Source organism: Meleagris gallopavo, chromosome 3, assembly GCF_905368555.1.
Source record: "Meleagris gallopavo chromosome 3, MGAL_WU_HG_1.1, whole genome shotgun sequence".
Classification (NCBI taxonomy): Eukaryota; Metazoa; Chordata; class Aves; order Galliformes; family Phasianidae; genus Meleagris; species Meleagris gallopavo.
This window is the reverse complement of record NC_139406.1, coordinates 43280753-43302784: the sequence shown is the minus strand read 5'-3', so window position 1 is coordinate 43302784 and position 22032 is coordinate 43280753. Positions and strand designations below refer to the sequence as shown.

The 22032-nt window shown below is 43.7% G+C and overlaps 1 protein-coding gene and 1 long non-coding RNA gene across 3 annotated transcripts in view; both read right to left on the bottom strand.

Annotated features, from left to right (window-relative positions):
- Window positions 1-10094, bottom strand: part of PIEZO2 (piezo type mechanosensitive ion channel component 2) — a 291317-nt gene extending 281223 nt beyond the window's left edge. The window contains exon 1 of one of the 2 annotated variants that reach the window (XM_085220764.1): window positions 9791-10094. In XM_085220764.1, coding sequence (XP_085076890.1) covers window positions 9791-9854 — 64 coding nt within the window. In that variant the 5' untranslated portion in view covers window positions 9855-10094. The remainder of the gene's footprint in view (window positions 1-9790) is intronic. The other variant, XM_085220763.1, reaches the window with a different exon arrangement.
- Window positions 10095-11772: 1678 nt separating this feature from the next.
- LOC146544684 (uncharacterized) lies at window positions 11773-21321 on the bottom strand. Its single transcript, XR_014882185.1, has 3 exons — window positions 20702-21321; window positions 19817-19920; window positions 11773-12433 (listed from the first exon to the last, which is right to left on the bottom strand). It is a non-coding gene; the product is annotated as an uncharacterized LOC146544684 (long non-coding RNA).
- Window positions 21322-22032: the final 711 nt, after the last annotated feature.

Sequence of the window (22032 nt, the reverse complement as noted above, 5' to 3'; positions counted from 1 at the left end):
GGTTTATGTGGTGCAGAGTAGATAAGGTTTGTGTCACCGACTAGGCTTTTTTCAACCCCAATTCATCATGTTCTCTGTGCTTTATCTTAAGGAATATGAAGGTTGCGTAGCTGTCAGATGAGACTTATGATCTGCCACTCTAACAAGCACAGCCAGGCTGGCATAAGGAAGGCTTCCAAGCACACTCCAGGGAAATAAAAGGCCCTGTCCAAGCAGCATGAAGGGAAATACGCTTTTATAGTAATATGGACATGAAAAATATTGCCCAATAAAGGCCAAAGGTCCTGACCAATGTATCACACTGTAAGAAAAAGAAACTAAGAAAAAGAAAGATTTGTCACACTAGGCAAGAAGTAAAAGTTCACTTATTATAGAGGGAAAGCACAAAGACCTCCCCCAATCAGCAAATGTATGAAGATGGTTAATAAAATTCCTTTTAAACTGCATGAAAGGCTTTTGTTCTGCTTGTTATAAAGGAAAAGCGGATCAGACTGCAGAAGAAAATCACCAACAAAGTCAGAGAAAACGTGACACCAGACCAATGCAGAGGTTTATTAGAAGAAACAGTGAAAAGAAGGAACTAGGGAGATCAGAGTTTTTCCAGTTAAAATCTATTTTCCACAACGTGCAGTACTACACTGGATTGAGGGTTTTTTTGTTGTTTTGCTAAATTTGACAGTGAAATGTTGGAAGTGCTATATTTGACTTTAAACTTTACCAGAAACTTCGTTTTCAAGAGCACAGCAATAGCACTTTATCCAAAGCACTGTTGTTTTTTGTTTTTTTAAGGGTTTACTGATTTCCCCTTTTTCCAATTTGGAGAAAACAAGCTATGGAGATGGAACTTATTATTTACATAGCACTATACTGCAAATGCAAATGCCTAGCACTTTGCTAACAAATAAGAGACATAGGCCACGCTTCATAGAGCTTAAGCATTCCTTATTCTATGAAGTTTAGCATCATAGAATAACATATGCGAAGTCAAGCAGTAATCTGAGGTGTTAAAATGCCTAGAAAAGAAGAGAAGGAGAAGGAAGAATCAAAAACATCATGCTGCTTCTGAGGCTGATGGTGCAGAGAATCCTTTGGCACATAGCACTTTCACTTGAAAGAAACTAGCACTTAGAGATGATGAATTTCTACACAGATACACAGAATTTTTGCCCACAAAGAAAATATCCATGTTATCAATGGCTCATACAAAAGCGTGGAAAGGAAATCTAAACCTGCGCTTCCAGTATAAAGAACACTCCTGCAGAAGATGCCCCGCAATACACACATCCCAGGAAGCGATTTGGTCTCTGACAAAGCTTCAAAAGGTTGAAATGTGTTTTTCAGGCTATTGTTTTGTAGAAGTTTTAAGTATCTGTGTTACAAAAATGCAGCTCTAAGGAATATAACATGACAGGTTTTCAAACTCTAGGCATTGAGAGAAGGATGAGTGAATCGAAATATATTTCAGCAATCTAACAATTGTCTAACAATACTCTCATAGAAGGAGGCCAACAAAATGACAACATGACCTAATATTTATTTATGGCTATAAACATTTTCTACATAAATCAGGATTTATGGAAGACAAATTTCTCTCACTTGCCTTTGGCTTATGAATCAATCTATTCTCCGCAGTTAGGAAACTACTCTTCTGGAAGATGTCATAAAAAGCCAGTATAACAAGGGAGGAAAAAAAAAAAAACACAACGCACCAAACAGGTGCAGCCACTATGCAAACATGTTTCATATCCCAGACATTTTCTAATTTATGATCATTTATTGAAAAGAAATTCAGAGTAAGCGTCACTGTATTTGATTGCTAGAGGTTAGCAGGTGATTTGCTATACAAGCAAAACAACAATACCAACACTATAATCAGCACTGCTTTTCACAATGGAGTGCATTCTTTTTCACTGGTCAGTCCCTTCTTAGCCTTTCAGACTGTTCCTGCATTTGATGTAATTCAATCAAAATTTAAGGCTAAATTTACACTTGCATCTTGGATTTTGTGACTTCCAGCATGAGGCATTTGATAAAATTTATTCCACAAATTACGTAAGATCTCATTTCTCTAATAACATATCTTCTACCAAAAACAACCATCAGCATACAGTTTGTTGAATGGTATTAGCATGGCTAGGGACAAGACAGCACTAGTTTAGCACCTCTCAACTCAAATAAAGTTTGCGTATCCCTCAGCACAGTGAGAATCCTGTGCACGCATCCTTATCAGTTAGAGAAATAATTTGCAGTCTCTTCTGTGACTTCTGAACAAGGGGCAAAATCGACCCTTGCTCCAATACCACTTAAACATTTCAGTTTTAAGTTATGGTTCTGTCAAGCTACATTAACAAATTAGTGTCTCAGAAACAGTAGACAGTGTATGTAATGTCTGCAGTCCTGTGCTTATAATATTTTGCCAGAAGGGGAGTGATTGGTGTATCACTGACAAACACACAGCTTCTTTAAGCTTTACTTCATTTCCAAGAAGAGCCTCCAAACTGCAGATTGCATGAATGAGCTCAGAGGAGTGATGCTATGCTGTGCCGTCCAGTCACTCCAATTGTAGAAGCGGCCTGTCCCAGATCTCTGTATTTGTGTTTTAGTGCAACCCTCATCTCTTTCTCTTCAGAATTGGATAACTGATAGGAAACTCAGAGCTGTTAATTTCTACAGTTAATCTTAATGGTTGATTTTATGCCTTGTAAATGTTATTCTAAAGTGTTAGAGTAAACAGAACACTAGACTGTTGTTGATTTAAGTGATTATACATACTTTTTCCCATCCAAAGGATTATTTACTGAGGCAACAAACTGAAAATGAATTAAAGAGTATTCCTTTTTATTTGCAGCAGAGTTCATCCACAGTATTCATTGCTACAGGATATCATCAAAGCTAACATCACAGCTCTGAATTAATGAAACACAAGAAACCAAGATACAGAATAGCAACCTTTATGTGACATTCTGGTTTTACTACTGCCTACTCAGGACAGGAAATGGACAGGTAAGACTCAGACAAAGTCCATTAATTCAACCACATCCTGAGCATAATGCATCAAATGCATCCAAAATAAAAATATTGTATAACTCAACTCTTAGGCTTTTTCTTTTAAATATTCACAATTTTAGCTGGCTCATCTGACAAAGCAACCCCCAGCATGCCTGTTCCTCTCAGGACAAGAATCAGCAGACTCTGTCTGTCGTATTTCTGCCACCAACACATGAATGTTTTCTGAAAACCTGTTATCTGTATGTTGCTGGTTTCCACCCTGCTTAGCTTCAGAGATCTATTGGGATGACAGCATGAGGAGCTGTGACCACTACAAAAGTAATGCTGCAGGTAACTATTTCACCCTACAAAACAGATAGGAAACAACTAAGCTACAAATATTGTCCAATCTGCTGTAGCATAGCATATAATCAATGAATATATGGATGTCGTAATTAAGAAACATACAAGAAAGTTAGGCTAAACAGGTCATCCCAATAAAGAAAAATGGACGGAAAGCTTACCCTTGTCCTGGGCTTGCTAAGAAGACTCCAAGAGGAGCAATCTCCAAAAGAGATCCTTCCCCAGTGGCAGTCAGCTGTTGAATGGGTCTAGGAGAGGTGGAGCCAGGCTCCACCCCTTGCAGTAGCACAGGTGAATTGCCTTCACCTGTGCTCCCAGGGCTGACTCATTGCTCGCCTCAGGTGATCAATCAGGTTCAGGCCGTGATTCAGCAGTTCCCATACACATAGGAAGAAAATAATGCTACACATCCTTTTAGTAGCTCAGCAAAGTCATACTTAGAGTATCTTTGAACCACCTGAAGATATAATTAAGGCTTACACAATCTATGTTGTTATGCAGGCTTTTTCCTTCATTAACAGTTGCTGACACAACTCTCCACAATTGGAAACTTGTTTCAAACAGGCTTTTTCTTGGAGCCCTGGAGTCCAACATAGGAAAATCATTACTGCTGAAATTACTATGTGAAAGGTTATCCTCTAAACAGGACACACCAAGTTCTCAAGGACTATCACAGCAGTGTGAAAAAAGAGATGAAGAGAAGCTGGAGTGTGGGCATCCAGATGTTCTGCATGCATGTGCAAAGGCTTTACTGCTATGGACTGCAAACTCTGAAGATACCACCCATGAAATATTCTCCCTCCCCTTCCCACAGTTGCTGTAGCAGCACCAGCTGGACTGAAACCGGCCTCCTTTGCCAGCATTTGCAGCAGCTCCAACCAGCACCTGGATAGAGATGTACCATGCAATGATCTTATTGCTTTGGTGGTTACCTCTCACATTTTCAGACTTGTAGCAAGGAAATGTAGCTACACATGCACAATTGCAATAACAGTGCCATTTTCATACCTCAAAAAAACTTCCCCCAAAATGAGCTTTCTGCTCCCCAAATAGATTCAGTTCAGTCACTTCATTCTATGCTTTGACTGAGGTAAGAACCACAGTTTGGTACAGTTTCATACCTGCAGTTCTAGTGACAGAGAAGGAATATGACAAACAGCCTGATTTGCAGATTACACCCATAAGCTCCAGCACTACAAATAAATCATAGAATCTTTAACATCGGAAGTCACTACTAAAGGCCATCTAGTCCAATTGCCCTGCAATGAACAAGGACACCTAAAGCACGATCAGGTTGTTCAGAGCCCCTCCAGCCTTGCCTAAAGGGTTGGTGTGCTCTCTCCCCAGACCCTGCAGTCTCCAGGAAAGTTATTCACTCTCTCTGACAAATTCCACAATCAACAGCCTCCCACTGGTTTCTATGCCAAGGTTCAATACTGTAAAAAAAAAAAAAAAAAAAAAGCACCCACCTGGCAGACCCCAAGTGGAGCATATCTGTAGCTCTGTAAACATTTCATCTTAACCATTATGTGCATTCAAGCCACTTAACAGCATCGTTAGGATAAATAAGTATAGGTGGTAAGAACTTAAGGGTAGGTGTTTCATCCCCATCTTCTGTGAGATGTATCTTCAGAGAGCTTCCCCTGCCTGCATGCCACGGTGGTCACAGTCACCCTGAGATGGCTGCAGAGAGCCACAGAGCAGATGGATGCTGCCTCCCCATTCTCCCCAAAACACTTCTGTTTGGATTTTAATTGACCTAAAATGGAAGCCAATGAGATTTTAATGACACTTGTTTTTTTTATCCACAAGAAAATCTAAGCCCATGCCTACTAGCCTGGAAAATATTGTTCCTGCAAAGGTGCATAATTTTTTCCCCTTGACACCTTTCACCTGCTCCCACTGAACTAGGTAAACAGCAAAACTTCCCTTTATAAAAAAGCCAGATATATTTCTAAAACACTTGAAGAGGGGAAGGAAACCTAACAGTCATTTTAGGATCCCTCACGCAAACTGGCATTTACATTTATCAGGGTTTTTTTAGCTTGCCACCCATTAAGTGCTTCCTAGACTTTCTGTTGATGTAACCAACATTTTTATGAGTGTTCTGGGACAGCAGCAGGGTTTTAAAACGTAACAGGAAGTCTATGTGAATCTCTCTCATGCTGTTCTCTATCATTCTTCTCAGAACACCATAATAAATATTCTCCACTATAACAACACAGATCAGTTTGGTCTTCTTTTGCCTTTTTTTTCAGTAGCTGGACAATTTTAAAGAGTAACAAGCAGCACATTTGCAGCCAAGGTGAAGTTCATTTCAACTTTAAAAATACATCAGCATCTTTTGATTCTTGTGTATACATATACACATACCCGTATATGCCGTCACATACAATGTCACTGCTCAGATTTTTCTCCGGTCTGAGTGGTCCTGCATCACAATTTGCTTTGTCATCACTATGGCGTAACGTCACCTGTAAGAGCTGACACACAGGAACCACAGCACTGCCTGCAAACTGCTACACTATGTCCTATTGTAGCATCATTTTTAAATAGCCACCTCCAGGCACTCAAAAAATAATAGAGCTAGACACAGCTCACTGCCTCTACAGTCTTGCTTTAATGTTACAGAGTTGTCCAACAGTTACTCGTTCCATAGAAAAAGTGCATAGTAACAACTCAAAGCATCAAAGCATACAGGGAGGTGCTGCTTTCTGAAATACTCTTTATAACACATAATTTAAGCAGCATTTGAGTACCTGCTAATGAAACAACATAGGTATTTCCCCTCCAAAGTTTCCATCTGTGCGTGTTAATTTAAGCAGAAAAGCCAAAGAGCCCCACGCACACTGAAATCTATTTTTTTTTCCTTCAAAGGCAGGATAAACACCTGGATCCCACTGGCTGTGCTCAGGAGGCCAATCCAACAACTGCATTTGTGAATACTGTTTATGTTTACAAGAATTCAACAGAATACACTATTGATGTCCTGAAGAGATGACCATTCTGATTCATCCAATATCTCTCTGATGAATCACACTCACTGAAAGGAGAACAAAAAGCAACTCCACCACCTACCAGGAGTTCAATGATGCGGCTTGAAGGAACAAGTGGAAACTTCCAACTAAGAGCTGAACTTTCTCACCCACAAAAACTCTTTGAGGTATTTTCTTCTAACCTACTGTCACTTACCAAACACTAAAACCTGTGCTCAACCCCTAACAACAAACAAAATAAAGCCACCAACAAAGAAGATAGCGCTCCCAAGGCTCCTACAGTTCTTACCTTATCTTGGTCAAAATTCAAAAGTTCAGAAAGTAAATGCAGCTTCCAGGAAGTGCCTGGGCTGGAGCTGGCTTCCCAAAGCCAATCTGCCCATAATGCAATTCAGCAGTCAGAAACCAGGGGAAGCTTTTTTCCAGCATTTTTTTTCTGGTGCACCATCTGAAAACACTAATATTTTCCTTAAAACAAAACTAATGAATTGTGCGTGAAAGAAAACAATTGGAGACAGAATAATTAAAAATTGTTATCAAGTGATGTAAACCACAACATTGTGGTTCAAGCCTTTATGAATCAAGAAAAGCAATTAGGGAAAGATGGTTTTGATGTCTGAGTTCAGACAGAGACAAACAACATTTTGCACATTTGAAGTTCATATGAGCAACAAAGAAACTGGCTTATGCTAAGACTCAAGCTTTAAATAAATAAAACAAAAACTTACAAATAAAAACTTAATAAAAACCTTAACTGAACACTTCCCACCACAATTGCCAAAAACTCTTTGGCCCCTGTCCCCCCAATTTGTCATTTGTTTTTTCAGCATTGTATTACTGTAACACAGGGGCATATCACATTGCATTAATCTCACTAAAAACAAGCATAGAAACAAATCTCTGTCTTATTACAGAGCACAGAACTTGATTTGCAAGGAAGTTTCGTGTTCCCATCAATTGTTTTTTAAGCCCTAGGTCTGCATCAGACTGAGCATAACATTTTGTCATGAAAATAAGAGGACGATGAATTAGCCCTGAAGCCAGAAGGGGACAAGCAGTGAAAGCTGTTCATTTTGGACATTTTATATCTCCTGTCTTCAGCAGCTACCCCAGACACTTTGATCTGAGCTGTGAGTGAACACACCGAGAGTTCCCTGTACAAGGTGACACTTCAGCACTTCAGATCTGATTCTAAAATGTTCTTATAATAAACTGTGTATTCCCAAGTACGTGCTATTTTTTAAAGTTTGGAAATTATTTCATACCAGCAAAGATGACATGCTTTATTTTAAAAGTAAATCAAGTTGAATACTCAACTATTAAGGAATTAAAGCATTAACCATTTTTTAAGAATTTAAGGATCATATTTCATCTTGGTAGATGTGTTATTTTTAATGAGCTGCCATTCCCCTCCACATACCTCCTTGGGGCTCTCCAGCCCGGTTAGAAACAGAACAGCAAACCCTACCCCAATGAGAGGCTGCAGCCATTTATCATTTTAAATTACAGCCATGCGGACCCCAAACACAACGAAAAGCTCCTCATTTTCCCTTCCTGGCACAGCTGCACACACTTACTGACCAGACAGGGGCAGGAGACACAAGGCATCGCGACGCAAGCGAGTCCTGGCGGCAGCCGTTCAGCTCCGGATGTAACCTCACCTTAAGCCATACAAATAACCATCACTCTGAACTCTGAAGAGTCTTTTTCCAGAAGCCCACGAAGCACTTCCTTCAGGCTTCGGGAGGAGCAGCGCGTTGGCTCAGGGCCGCTCAGGTGCAGGCAGAGAAGCGCAGCGGTGCGGGCAGCAAGGCCAGGCCTCAGCCCAGTGAGCGGCCTGCTGCGGGGCGGTCATGGGGTGAGGACACAACACCTACAGACACTGCACAGTGAGGTGCATGGGAGAAGCTGGTGTCCTGTCACTAATTCCTCTCTCAAGTCCGGCTGAACAAGGCCATTGGGTCCAAAAGCTCTGCAGAAGAATTTATTGTCATACTCAAAACAGTATGTAAACCTTGAGGGTTTACATTTCAATTTATCTGCAGATGAAGATGACCATAAGCAATTTCTGACATCAGTTCTCAGCGGTGGAGGCATTACTGCAATGCGAAAGTATCTCTGCATGACTGAGCATCAGGACTCAGAAATGCAAAACCTTTTTAGCCGAACTTCTTGTGATACAGAAAGAGCGGTGAGAGCCAACACACGAGTGAGCGCCCAGCGGAGCAACTCCTCCGCAATTGCAAAACCAGTGCTAGATACCACGGTGTCAGGAGACACCAACAAAACCCACATAGACACAACTCATTTTCTAGCATCTTTCCCTTTCCCAACATGGCATTTCCACCCATAATCCAGTGGAAAACACGGACGAGTCCTAACAAGTCTCAATCACAGGGTCCCCTAACTCTGCTGGGGGACTGCCTGGCACCACCATCACATGGCCTCGAGGGCACCCTAATGCCTACCCCATCCATCACCCAGCACATCGGTCACCGAGCCATTGACCTATAGGTGTGGGGATGGTCACACAGCAGGCGGGGAGCCCTCACCTGCTGCCAGCAGCCCGTGGAATCATGACTCCTCTAGCACCGTTGGTGGCCACAGAGCCATCTTCGGAAGGGGCAGCGAGTGCTGATAGCTGAGAGTGAGGGAGATTTTGGGGTCGTGGGGCTCCTCAGGGGCAGAGCTGCATGCTCCGGGGCCGCTCGCTGCCCACCAGCACAGGGGGAGCCGCAGCCGGAGCTGGAGAGCGGCTCTCGGGCTGCGCGCACGGCTCCGGCTCTTCCCGCCCTCGGCCCCCGCCTGCCCCCGCGGCCCCACCGGGCTCCGCAGCGCGGTCCCGCCGAGCGGCCGCCCCGCTTTCTTTCTTCCAAGTTCCGCGCTGAATAAAACGCGGAGAGCACGGAGCAATACGAGCGCGTTCACCCACGGCTGGGCACCGCGGTTCTACGTCCAAAAATAATTCCTGCTTTGGATGGCTGCCTGCTAAATAACGCGGTTTAATAAAGTGAAATTTCTCTATCTCTCAAAAACAAAATTAAATTAAATTAAATAAAAAAATAAATAAAAAGACTAAAAAGAAACAGAAAAAAGAAAAAGAAAAAGAAAAAGGAAAAAAAAAGAAAAAGAAAAGAAAGAAATTTTCCTGAAAAGCTCCGTAAATCAGAGAAGTGCTCCGCGCTCTCCCGTGCTGCTGCGCACAGCCGGGACGCCCCGCACCGCTCCCACGCCGGGCACGGCCGCCTGCGAAGGTTTTCCCGAGCGGAGGAGCCCCGGCGGCGAGAACGGACGGTAATGATAGCGCCGGGATAAGGCATAACGAGGGCGGCTAAGAAATACGGGGGAGACGCGAAGTCGAAAGTTTGTCGGGAAAAAGAAGTAAAAGAAGTACGGGAGCAGCCGCGTGGAAGGGAGCATCCCGTCGAGGCGGAGGGACGTACCGGCAGCCAGGCACACGGGCAGCAGCAGCCTGAAGGTGAGCCCGCACAGCACCTCGGTGGCCATCGCGCCGGGACAGGACGTCGGCCGGGCGGCCGTGGAGCCGTCCCTGGGTGCGCTCCTCTAGGGCCGGCCGTGCGCGGAGCCGCCGCGGCGGCGGAGCATCGCCCGTCCCCGCCTCAGCCGCCTCCCGCCTCCCGCCGCATCCCGCGGCAGCGCCGCGCCGCACCCGGCCCGGGCCACGCACACGCCCGCCCCCTCGGGGCTCCGCGCCCGCCTCCTGCTGCCCTCCTCCTCCTCCTTCTCCTCCTCCTCCTTCTCCTCCTCCTGCGCTCAATGGAACCAGCCTCCACCTCGATGCCCCGTAGAGCTTGGGGTCTGTCCGCAGCGCTCCTCCTGGGGGTGCTCCTTTTCCTTACGTGACATTTCTTTCATTTTTTTTCCCCATTTTTTCAGTCTTTTTTTTTTTCTTTCTTTCTCTTTTTTAACTTTGATTTGCCTGCTTCCCGCCCCAGGCTTCATCAGCCCAGCTGGCTGCACAAGAAAACTGCCACCTGGAACAACAAAATAAAACAGATCTGACATCGCTGGGAATGAACCGGGGTCACTCCAAAAGTAATGCCTCCTATTTCTTTCCATGAAAACAACTACAGCTACGAAGAGCACAATAATACTATTTGATAGAGCAAATTCTCAGCTACAAAACTCTGTTTTTCAATATAGTCACTGCCATTAGCTATGCATTTTTGCTAGTGATGAATAAGAGCCTCCATGCAACAGCATGTCAACATCTACAGTAGGAACTATTTCACAACTGCTGTGACCATGCCATTGCTATGAAGCAGTTGCCAATGAAGCCCAGCTTTCACTGTGCTCACATCCACTGTTTGGTTCCCATAAACGGAATACTGGTAGAAAGGTTCAACCTCTACTCCCATACCACCAACATTTGCCTCTGATGACGTAGGCCAACGTCATAAAATAAGAGGCATTACTTTTGGAACACCCTTCATATTTGACTTCTCTGGAAAGCTTTCCCCTATTTGCAACCTACTGTCGGTTTAAGTGCTGCAGGTTTAAAAGGGGCTGCTCTGAGGTTTTGCTGGTGTCCCTGGGTGAAGTGTGCTGAGTAAAGTGGGGGCTGAGATAGCAATGTTATAGAAAGCTAATAATGGTGTTATTAATGCAAATCAAAGTCCACTTAATCTTGGGCAACACACTGCAATTCCTCCCACTCACATGAGGTGAGTGCAGGCAGAATGCCTTTGTTGTGGCGGCAGTGCTGCAGGAAAACCTTTATCCCATCCCTGGAGGCATTCAAGGCCAGGCTGGATGTGGCTCTGGGCAGCCTGGTCTAGTGGTTAGCAACCCTGCACGTAGTAGGGAGATTGAAACTAGAAGATTATTATGGCCTTTTTCAGCTCAGGCCATTCTATGATTCTATGATTCTATGATCCCTACACAAGATGAGGAGAAAGCTATGGATAATGACCCCATGCAGCACCATGTGAATCCTCAGTGCCCCTTCCTGGTGTGAGGCCTCACCTCAGCTCTGAGGTGCCCTGCGTGGTCCCCTGAAGCCTGGCTGCTTGGCTCTAATTCACTTACAAAAATAAAAAGGTTCTATTAAAGAAAAAAAAAGTCTTTGTGATTCTGGAGTGCAGATGGTATGTGCTGAACCATGTGCACGTCTGAGTTTTCTCTTCCGAATAACAGTAATTACCTGCTCAGGACTAATTGGCTCTGATATTAGTGTAGGTGGAAAGGAAAGAACTCTCAACATGCATCTGTGAAGCTAAGGTCAGCTAGAAATAACAGTCAGTCCACTCCCAGCTCGGCAGGTAGATGTGGATTCAGGCTTACACCTATCAGACAGCAGAGCCCAGCAGGACAGATGCAATGGGGCACCCTGCTCTTGTCAATGTGCTTAGGGATCAAGTCTGCAGCAGATACCACACCAGCATCACACAGCACTTACCCCGCTAATGAAGCATTCCAGCAGTGGTGGCATCACTCTCAGAACCCCTTCAAAGAGCTCAGGATCTGTCCTAAGAACACCTTACTGAGGAACATCTCTCTTCTTGCAGACAGTCAGAAGAAGCAGTCTGTATGTGTAGGACAAGTAGCTAAATGTTTTGTGCACTTTGGCAGCACGCTTGCAGGTACTGATCACTCTTTTGTTTGGTTGTTGTTCTATTCGGTCATTCAGGTTCACTAAAGCAAGGATAAAGTATTTATTACTTTCAGTAACTGTACAGTTACTAAAGTGGTTGTTGCTGTTATTCTCGTGTTCGGGCGGTGATCAGTCGGTTTCCAAGGCTTACCGATCTCAAGGTACGAAACGCGGAGTTCGGATAACGGACCGCAGGGCTCAACTTCTGCGGGACCGCCGATCGGCTGCGAATCTGTGCAGCCGCAGTGCCACCTTTTGGCTAAATCGGCCTTTGTGTGAATCCCACGTCCCTTCCCACCGGCTCTGGGGAGGAACCCGCCTGCACGCACGTCGTTCGGATGGAGCCGCAGTCACCTGTCCTCCAGGCGTAGCTCTGCGGGATGGGTGAGCGGCTACACATAGGCTACACTCCGCGATGAGTGCACACACCTTCGCGAGTTCAGGTGTGGACGGGACCAGCAAGAGCATGAACCTGAAAATCAGAGCACTGTTAGCCAGAGTGGAACAATAAAGCCCAAGGCTCTGACTAAAATACACAAAATAGAAGTTGAAGTAATGAGAAAAGTGTCACTTGAGTGAAATGTACATAAAGCAACTTATTGATAGAGAACTGTGGAATTTATTTAGAATCATAGAATCACAGAATGGCTTGGGTTCAAAGGGACCTCAAAGCCCACCCACCCCACTCTGTGCCATGAGCAGGGCTGCCCCCCAGCAGCTCAGCTGTCCAGGGCCCCATCCAACCTGGCCTTGAGCGCCTCCAGGAATGGGGCATCACAGCTTCTCTGGGCAGCTGTGCCAGGGCCTCACTGCCCTCTGAGTAGAGAATTTCTTTGTAACATCTATCTCCCCTCTTAGTTTGAAACCATTCCCCCTCATCCTATCACTATTAGACCTTGTAAAAAGTTGGTCCCTCTCCTGCCCATAAGCTCTCCTCAAGTGCTAGAAGGTAACTGAGGGAAGTTCTACAAGTGACATCAAGAGCAATTTGCATGCAAAACAGGAGGGCCTCTCCCCTGAGAAATCGGTGAAAGCACACTGGGCCACATCATTTCCTTTCTCTCCACAAACCAGAGGACACTGCCAGGCCCTGTGAGTCATCTGGGCCCCAGCACATGTGCTCACAGTGACCTCCCCACCACTAGGTCCTTTCCAGCACCTACTGGGGTGAGAGCATTTCAGCAAGGGCAGGAGGAAGGGACCTTGCTCATGAGACAGGGCAACTTACATCTGTAAAAGAACAGACTTCCACTATGGAGAGATTAGCTACACCTCACCTCATTGCCTCTTCTGTAGCAATAACCTGGGGGAATTTAGGAAAATTAGTTGCAGTTAATATAATTCAGATGCCAAAAGACATGGCAAGGAAAAAAGAAGCCTCAGCATATATTGTGTTCCCAGTTCTGTTAAGCAGAACGTAACCAATCAGAATTGCTGGTTGAAACCTGCTGTGTTGATCTGCCCAGCTGTCTCAATCAGTGCTGTTCACAAATATCTTCTAATCACCTCAGCTATCTCATTTCTTTGGCTGCTGGAATCATGAACTCATGGTGTCATTATAACATCCACAGTGTTGGGATAAAATAACAAGTGTTTGTATATACATGTACATACATAGGCTCATGCAGTTACCACAGGAAGCTCCATAAATGAGTACTAAGCTAACTGGAGAAATAAAGCTCACCTGTACAGGAAGAGGCAAGAGAAGTCACCAAAACCTTTTCAGGGCAGTCATGGCTGTACAAGGGCATTTTATATTTGTTATTTTTTTCAATACGAGGCTCCTACTTTGGGGACCTGTGGGGAAGGAGATGGCTTTAATATTTAAGGTGATTAACTGGTGTGTTTTGCCTATTGATCCTTGCTCTGTAAGGCTACAGGAAAACACGGTGCTCCTCCTACCTCTTCTAAAAGCCCTTCTGATGCTCAGCCCACCAGGAGCCATCCAGGGCAGCTTCTCAGCTTAGCCCACATCCAGCTCTGACTGGAGGAGGTATCCCTGCCTATTTCAGGGGGTTGGAACTAGATGATCTTAAACGTCCCTTCCAACCCAAACCATTCTATGATTGTATTATTCTATGACTAAAACTGACATTGTTCACTTCCAGCATGAACTCAGCTCAACTTCAAGACAGCATTCAAGTTTAGTTCTGGTTCAGTAAAAGTTTTTAAAAAATCACACAGTTCAACAGTGTTCTTGGTTCAGAATCAGTTTAACTCCCCTGCACCAGCAGTAGTTCTCAGCTAGTTCACGTTCTTAAATTATGAGCTTGTCTTGCCTTACAATAAAGAAATTCATTCCACTCCCATGTATGCTGAGTAGTTATCCTCAAAAATATTCATTGCCCCAGCAGAGCTCCCAGTTCCCTGGAAGCCTCCAAATTTCCCCATGCTGGATTAATCTTCCACTCACTCTCCAATAATTTCACCACCCATTTCAGTTGACTGGCCACAGGGTCTGCAGAAAGCTTTCTAAAATCAGATGCATTACTAAAGGTCTGGGCTTTTTTCCCTGCTGGCCTTTTCACTGTTCATGTCACCACGTCTGTCTAGATTTTTGTCTGGCACAGCAAAAATCTATTGATAGAAACCTTTGTATTTCAAATGCAAACAGTGACTGCCAGCCTTGTTCTGGAGGGTCACGCAGTCTGATCAGTCAGGAAGCAGACAAACATTATTAGCGTTACCTCAGAGCAATGTAAAACACCACAGAGAGCTCTGTCGCCAGCTGAGGCAGTCCTGGTTTGGTCACATTCTGTGGGACATCAAACCTGGCAGAACCCAAACGGTTCCTTGAGGCACCGTTAGCCCACAGCAAGAAATGAAAGCTGCTTCCAATGACTGAATGCTTCCAAATGTATCAGAAAGGAACCATTAAGAGCAGTACTCATAAGGAGTCATTAGGAAAATGGCATCGTCTCATGGTTGGTGCAGCAGATCAACAAACAACACTGAAAAAAATAAACTAGGAAAAAGAATTCTAACTCATTGTGCATGCTTACCTGCCTGCATGCAATTACATTTGAAATTGAAATAATTCTGAGAAAGATTGTGCAAATTCTGAAAGAACCATTTCTTAAACAGCAAACTATGAATTTTTCCGTGTGTGAGGAGTTCAAACATGAGAGGTACTCTCAAATAACAACCAGGCGTGGCACATAATTAAAACTGTCTGGTATGAATGCATAACTTGTTGAGATTCATTTTCGATTTGAGGAAATAGCAAGCAATAAACATCCAGTTGTCCTTGAATGGAAGTTAACCTTCAGGGTAATTGTTACATACATCTTCATTTCATGTGTACTTTAAGAAAACTTTAAAAGAAGACTGGAACCATAATGTAAAATACCATTGCTCTTGGTTATATTCTGTAAGTGAGGTTATTGGCTTGGCTGTAGCTAATTGTAAAGTGATAACTGTGGGATGCGCTGAAGCGGTTCCAAGACAGTCCTACGCAGATTGCTATAAACACACAGCTATGCAGCAGATCTGAGCAAGCTGGAACAAAAACACCAAGCATTACTCTGGACTCCTTCGGTAAAACTCTGCTCTGCTGTAATGGTGATGTGAGTTACATTTGGGGTGATAGCCAGGGAGAGCCAGTCCCTCACATCACAGGAGCACCATCACACTTTTTTACACTTTTGCTGGCTGCATCAGCTCAGAGCAACAAGAAATGAGGCTGAGAAGATCACAAAGCACACTGAACCAAAATCAGAATTCTCCATGGGGCAGTAGAGCAGCAAAATAATAGATTTATGACCCAAGCGAAAGAGCAGACATCGCTGCACACACCTGCATTTCAGCCAAAAGTCCTTCCTCCAGCTGAGCCTACGCCATCAAGGAAACCACTAACTCCTTCAGGTCCTTAGTTCAAATCCAGCTTGGGCAGACTGTGACTGAAATGCATCATCCCTGACAGCTGGGCAGTGGGCAGCCGTGTCCCCAAAGCTCCTTCCTTGCTCACTCAGGGCTGATTTCCTTGAATGCCAAGGAGGCATTTCCTTGAGATGCTGAAATGCCTCCAGCCTGATGGTCTGTTTTTTGTGTCCCTGCATCCCTTCTACCTTGTCACCCCTTGTCTTTCTGCAGAACCTGCTATGACAACACTCTTTCTCAGAAAGGACTGTAGAAGCATAGAATCATAGAATTTCCCACATTGGAAGGGACCCATAAGGATGGCTCTCGGCTCCACATAGGACCACCCAAAATCAGACTATGGCTGAAAGTGCTGTCCAGACACTGCTTGCACTCCAGCACTCAGGGCCATGCCCACTGCCCTGTGCAGCCCATTCCATGCCCACCGCCCTGTGGTGCAGCACCTGTCCCTAACCCCCAGCTGCCCTCCCCTGACACAGCTCCATGCCGTTCCCTCAGGCCCTGTCGCTGTCACACAGAGCAGAGCTCAGCGCTGCCACTCTTGCAGGGCAGCCCTCAGGAACCAAATGTAAAGCTGGGCTGGGACATAGGAGGCAGAAAGAGGATGAGAAGGGAAGGGGATGGCGAGAAACAGGAGAATAAGTTATCTGATGAGTAGCTTCAGGCAAAAGAGAGAAGTACCTGGTAGTGTTGCTCTGCGCAACAGTGTGTAGTTAAAAATAATTCTTTAAACTAAAATATTTGGATAGGGGTATCTGTCCCCAGAGCAACCAACAACATAAAAACAAGTAACAATAATTTTCCATTCCAATGACCAGTGATATATTTAGATAATAATGTCAGAAATTTAGTCCACTTTGAGGTGAAAGGTGAAAGTCATACGTGAGGCCCAACAGCTACAAGAGGAAAAAGTCACTAATTCACTTACAGGGTTTATTCCTGAGGTCAGAAAGACATTGGTGCAGGGATGAAAATTCAGCAGCTCTCACAAAGTCTGTAAGCACCAGCGGCAGGACTGCTGGTCACTGTTCCAGCCTTGGGGACCTGGGTGGACTACAGGTTCCAAGTCAAGGAGTAAAAGCTGGCAAATGGTAAGTCCACTGGCTAATGTGAGATAATCTTTAATGCCACTGTCATACATCTTCTTCGTGCACAAGAGGGTAAGCTTGTCTTAGAAAAACATTGCATTCATTCATAAGCAAAGAATGCAACTGGAAAAGAAATATAAAACTTATGTAATGCATGACTGGAGTGCAGAGGATTTTTTTAGCTGATCAAATGGCATAACCTCAGTAAAGACAAATATATCTGCATCCAAACTCTCTGGGCTTGGAGCTTGGAGCTCCCGAGTCTGGGTGCAAATACCCTATCACCATCTCATCAGTTTTCAGCCCTTCCTCTCCCTCAGCCTGTGCTATGGCTTAGGCAAAAGGACATCCAGGAGCGTCGCCTGGAAGAGAACAGCACTGCCTTCCTGTTACAAACAGCCAAGGAAAAGGGGATGTACCAGCAGTATAGCAATACCATGGGATCAAAACTTTTTGAAGGAATCCTTATTCAGATTTTTTATTTTAAAAACAAGCTCAGTTCTAAGCCTTCATTCAGAAACCAGTTTGATTCAGCATTGCACTGCAGACTGAACAATAAGAATGCAAAGAATCTAAAATAGATAATCCCATGGCCTCAGATTCATACTAAGATTCAGATGCCCAGGCAGTGCAAGCATGTGACCAGGGAAAACATTTTGTATCCCACACAGGCATCCCCAAACTGGTTTATAAAAAAAAAAAAAAAAAAAGGCAAAATTTAGATGCAGCACTATTTTTAGTGTTTTGTAGCCAGTGGAGGTTCCTTTCACTGCTTCTGAGTCTTTTGGATCATTTTATCCAGAGAAGTCAAACTTTCCGTTTGCGTTATAGGCAGAGCCTAAACAAAAAGCTTTGGATTCCATTCTTGGAATAGATATTTTATGCTAACTAATGAGGATTTGTACCCACCCTGGTAGCTTTTATTATTTTGTTACATTAACTTTGTATTTTTCTTTTCCAATTTTGTTTCTACTCTCAACGTTTAAAAAAAAAAAAAATCTGAAAGAAAATAATAGTAACAGCGCACTGTTGGGTCTGCCCAGTAAAAATAGAAAAGTGTATTTTAATATAGCAAGTACACTCAGTCTGTGAGTGCAGTCCATTACCATTCACACTGTGGTCAGGTCAGAGGAGCTCAAAGGGATCTGTGGCACTGGATTCAAATGTTGTTGTGCAGAGCTCTGCCTTTGTGGGAGTTAGAAACTAATTGCTCTTGGTTTTTCTTTCTTCCAAGGAGAAGTGTGCTGGCACATATGGCAGGTCCACTGAGTACCCACAAGCAGCATGAACTGCTGCAACCCAATCACAAGTCATTGCATCTGTCCTGCTCCTGAGGACTTTATATGGGAGTTTTCAGCTCCAAACCATGCACTCTGCATTGACACTAAGGCCAAAGCATTTGCACCACTGCACCTTCTGAGGCTTTCATGCCGCTGTGCAAACATCTGCCCACATGTTGGCTTGTTTGGTAATTGAAATGGGGCACCGATATGGATTAGATCTGCAATTAATCTAAGTAGGAATGCCCTATGGATATTTTCACCAGTCATCTTGGGAGCCCACTCTATAAAGTTAACAGCAGGCAGCAGACACCTCCAGAGGGCAATCCAGAGCATATAACCAGATGGCAGCTGGGCTCCTCTTTTGTGAGTGCTGGATTCTTCTCTGGCAGTGTTCATCTCACCCTCCACTAAGCCCTTAAAGCACAACCTGACATTGAGCACCCTTCTTGGGTTACCTATCACAGGACCCTGTGGGCAGTAATCAGATATGGGTGGTTATTACAGCAGGCTGCCAGGATCTCCAGCTCCAATTCAGAGTAGCATCTATTACCACAAGGTTTTCCAGCATTAGCAGTGACCTGATACTGGAATTTCCTAAGACTGCAAATGGTCAGTCCCACTAAGGAATCTCATAATGTAATTTACATTCACTTCCTCTACTTGTTCAGAAAAATCCCAAATGATTATGAAGAACATAGTGACATTTTAACTAAAGATCTGTTCATATAATCATAGAATCGTTAAGACTGGAAAAAACCTCTAGAACCATTTAGTCCAACTGTCAGCCCACCACCACCATTCCCATTAACCCATGTCCCTAAGTACTGCATCTGCATTTTGTTTGAACACCTCCAGAGACGGTGACTCCACCACCTCCCTGGGCAGCCTGTTCCAGCGTCTCACCACTCTTTCTGAGAAAAAAATTTTATCAAACACCCAACTTGAATCTTCTCTGATTCTACTTACAGCCATTATCTCTCGTCCTCCTCTTTTTATAGTATTCTGTCCCTTTTCTTCAAGGGACAGGCAAAAGCAATTAAAATAAGAAAGTTCTTTTTGCTCTAATGTAAGAACCAGAGAGACAAAACAGAAAACACAGAGGATTGAATCAAATATCAAATTTTTCACCTGTCATTGTGTAATATATTTTTATTTCCATAAGGAGGAACATAACTGAGTATAAGGCTAAACCTTGTACCTTATCTTCTTAATTAAAAGCGCTGGCTTTTGCAGCTAAAATGATACAAAAGAGTAACCCAGTCTAAACAATGCCACTAGCCCATGGGACTCTGAAGCACAAGGAACCAAGATGAATGGGCTGGATGTGGGATTTGTCTTCGATGTTGAGTTTCTGTCTCCAGCACTATGGTGAGGAACATGACTCACCCACGCTGAGTACAGAATGAGAATGAGTCCCTTCAAATTTCACAGCAGATAGAAACAGATCTATTTCATCATTTCTGGGATGAGGCTAGAAGATTTGTACTTCGCCCTAAGATGAGGGTGTTCTTAACTCCTCACATCTCTTATACACTTGCAAGAATGTCTGAGAAGGAAGTCATGGCCCTTTTTCCAACCCCTTCTATGTATTTGCAAAATACTTACAAACAGCTTTGCATGGTCACGTTCCAGGCTGTCCTCTTCTCACTCTCTCTCCCATAGCCTTTTCAAAGTGGATTCTCTTTATGTGCAGAGCATAGAAACAAAACCTACGGAGGAGAAGAACCCTTTGGGATCAGATTTTTCAGTAAACATGTGGAGCATGCCTATTTGCAAATGAAAACATGCTAGATAAGAATGAACTTCAGTTTTTACTTAGAGAAATGTTTTCCCTTCTTCTTTCCTGTTTTTACTTTGCTTTTCTGTTTAAGAAAAACTTTTATGATAACATTAATCAAATTGCTCATTGTAGAACTTGTAATAGCACAAAGAGCTGTGAAATAATTCAAAAGCTTATTTCAATAAAAAACATCTACTGTCAGTGTAAAAACCATGGTTGGTAAGGTTATTAAACCACAATTGTGGAGGAAACATTTTGGACTTAATTCAGTTCTCTTATTTAAACTTGCACTTTCAAAGCACTCTAAAAACAGGATGCAAATTCCCCGTGATTCGTGTTTGGTTTGTACTTCTCCTGCACACAAGCTGGTGTATTTAGTGAAACACATATTTCTAAATTCGTGCAGTTTGCATGTCCCAGGGCATACTGCTATTCGAGTAAGAAAGTTAGCAGAAGCCTATTCAAGGCTTAAGCCTCGTTTTTAGAAGCCAGCGGTTCCTTCATGAACACACTGCTCAAGTTGCAGCCATTCAGGATGCCTGTATGAACCACACATCACCTTGGAGGTACTGCATATCTGACAATCCATTACTTCTGCTACGATGTGTATTGCTGGAAGGGAGAGGACAGTGTTGACTTTGGGCAGATATCTCTGAGCATCCCTTCTCCTCCCTCATGCACTCAGATGCAGATCTGCAGCTAACACCCACCCAATCATCATGCCAGCCATCAAGGTGCGAGTGTAGCATATCAGAAGGAGAAGTATCTTCAAGCCAGGGTCCAAATCCCATACAAAAAGTTCAAGGTCCCCGTCCGCACTGAGCTGCTGGAACAAGGCACAGAGCTGGTGGCTTGATCAGCAGTCATACTGTACAGCTGTGCTTGTAGCAGGGCTGCAAAGCAGTAAAAGCTACATTTATACACTTGCAGCACTCTTACTCAGAGCATCTAGTCAAGATCACAACAGAAGAATGGTTTTGTCTTGACATCACTGGCAATTCTAAAATTGAAAAGGGTTTGTTGTTTTTCTCCCTACCTTAGAGAATTATTCCCAATATTTTTAAGTAACTGTCATTTCCTGTTAAATAATGTTTATGATGGCAGGCTCTCAATCTTTCTGGTTTTGCTGGGTATTTTTTTTCACAGGGTTATTATTTATTGTAGCTACTCTTTGCTCTCTTTTTTTGACTCTAAGCAGGACTGCCCTATGCCTTTCCAAACTGCACAGATTTTATAGCTGAAGTGACTTTAAGCCACTCTATCTAAATGGATACTGAAACTGGCATCAGACTTTGGTGTCTGTTTTAAAAAGATTGAAATGTGAACATAAAAGGAAAAGGACTCCATCCCTTTCCATGCTCTAATTTTCAACCCCTCCAAAAAAGACCGCTCAAAAAGACCAAGAATTAAAGCAGGTCCATGCTGTGCACAGGCTTGTTTAAATAGACAGTCTCTGTGAAACCACGCTAGCTCTGAGGCTTTTTTTTTAGATCTTCCTATGGCTATCCCACATGCTGATCACTTTAGGGCCATGCAGATGGATAGTGTTCAAGTCACACAACTTTCACAATCAAATTATATACATATATATATTGATTCTGAGCACACTGGCACTGCTTCAAAGATTCCTGTCACCACATGCCTTTAGTTCCACCTCTACCTCTTGTCTTCTAGATGAAGCTGCTGCTCATGTAGAAGATGTAAAGGAATCATACAACAACGTAATTCAGATTTAGATCTAAATTTGCCAGAAGAAACTTGTATCAGGTTAATCCTGACCTGAAACCAGTGGGCTAGACTAATATATTTCTGAGAATAAGGAGCTCCTTCCTCATTTGGGAATCTTCTGGGTTGTGAAAGCATCAAGAAGACATTATTTGACCTGTTTGCACTCCTCATTAGTAAAGCACTTTCCAATGGCCGCAGAAAATTGTCAGAATCACCTGTTGTGGCAAAGTGTGTGCAATTCGTTAAAGCAGTTTGTGGTCACCACAAGGAAATCCCATGTCAACAATGACTTCAGGGAACAGGTTATTGCTCA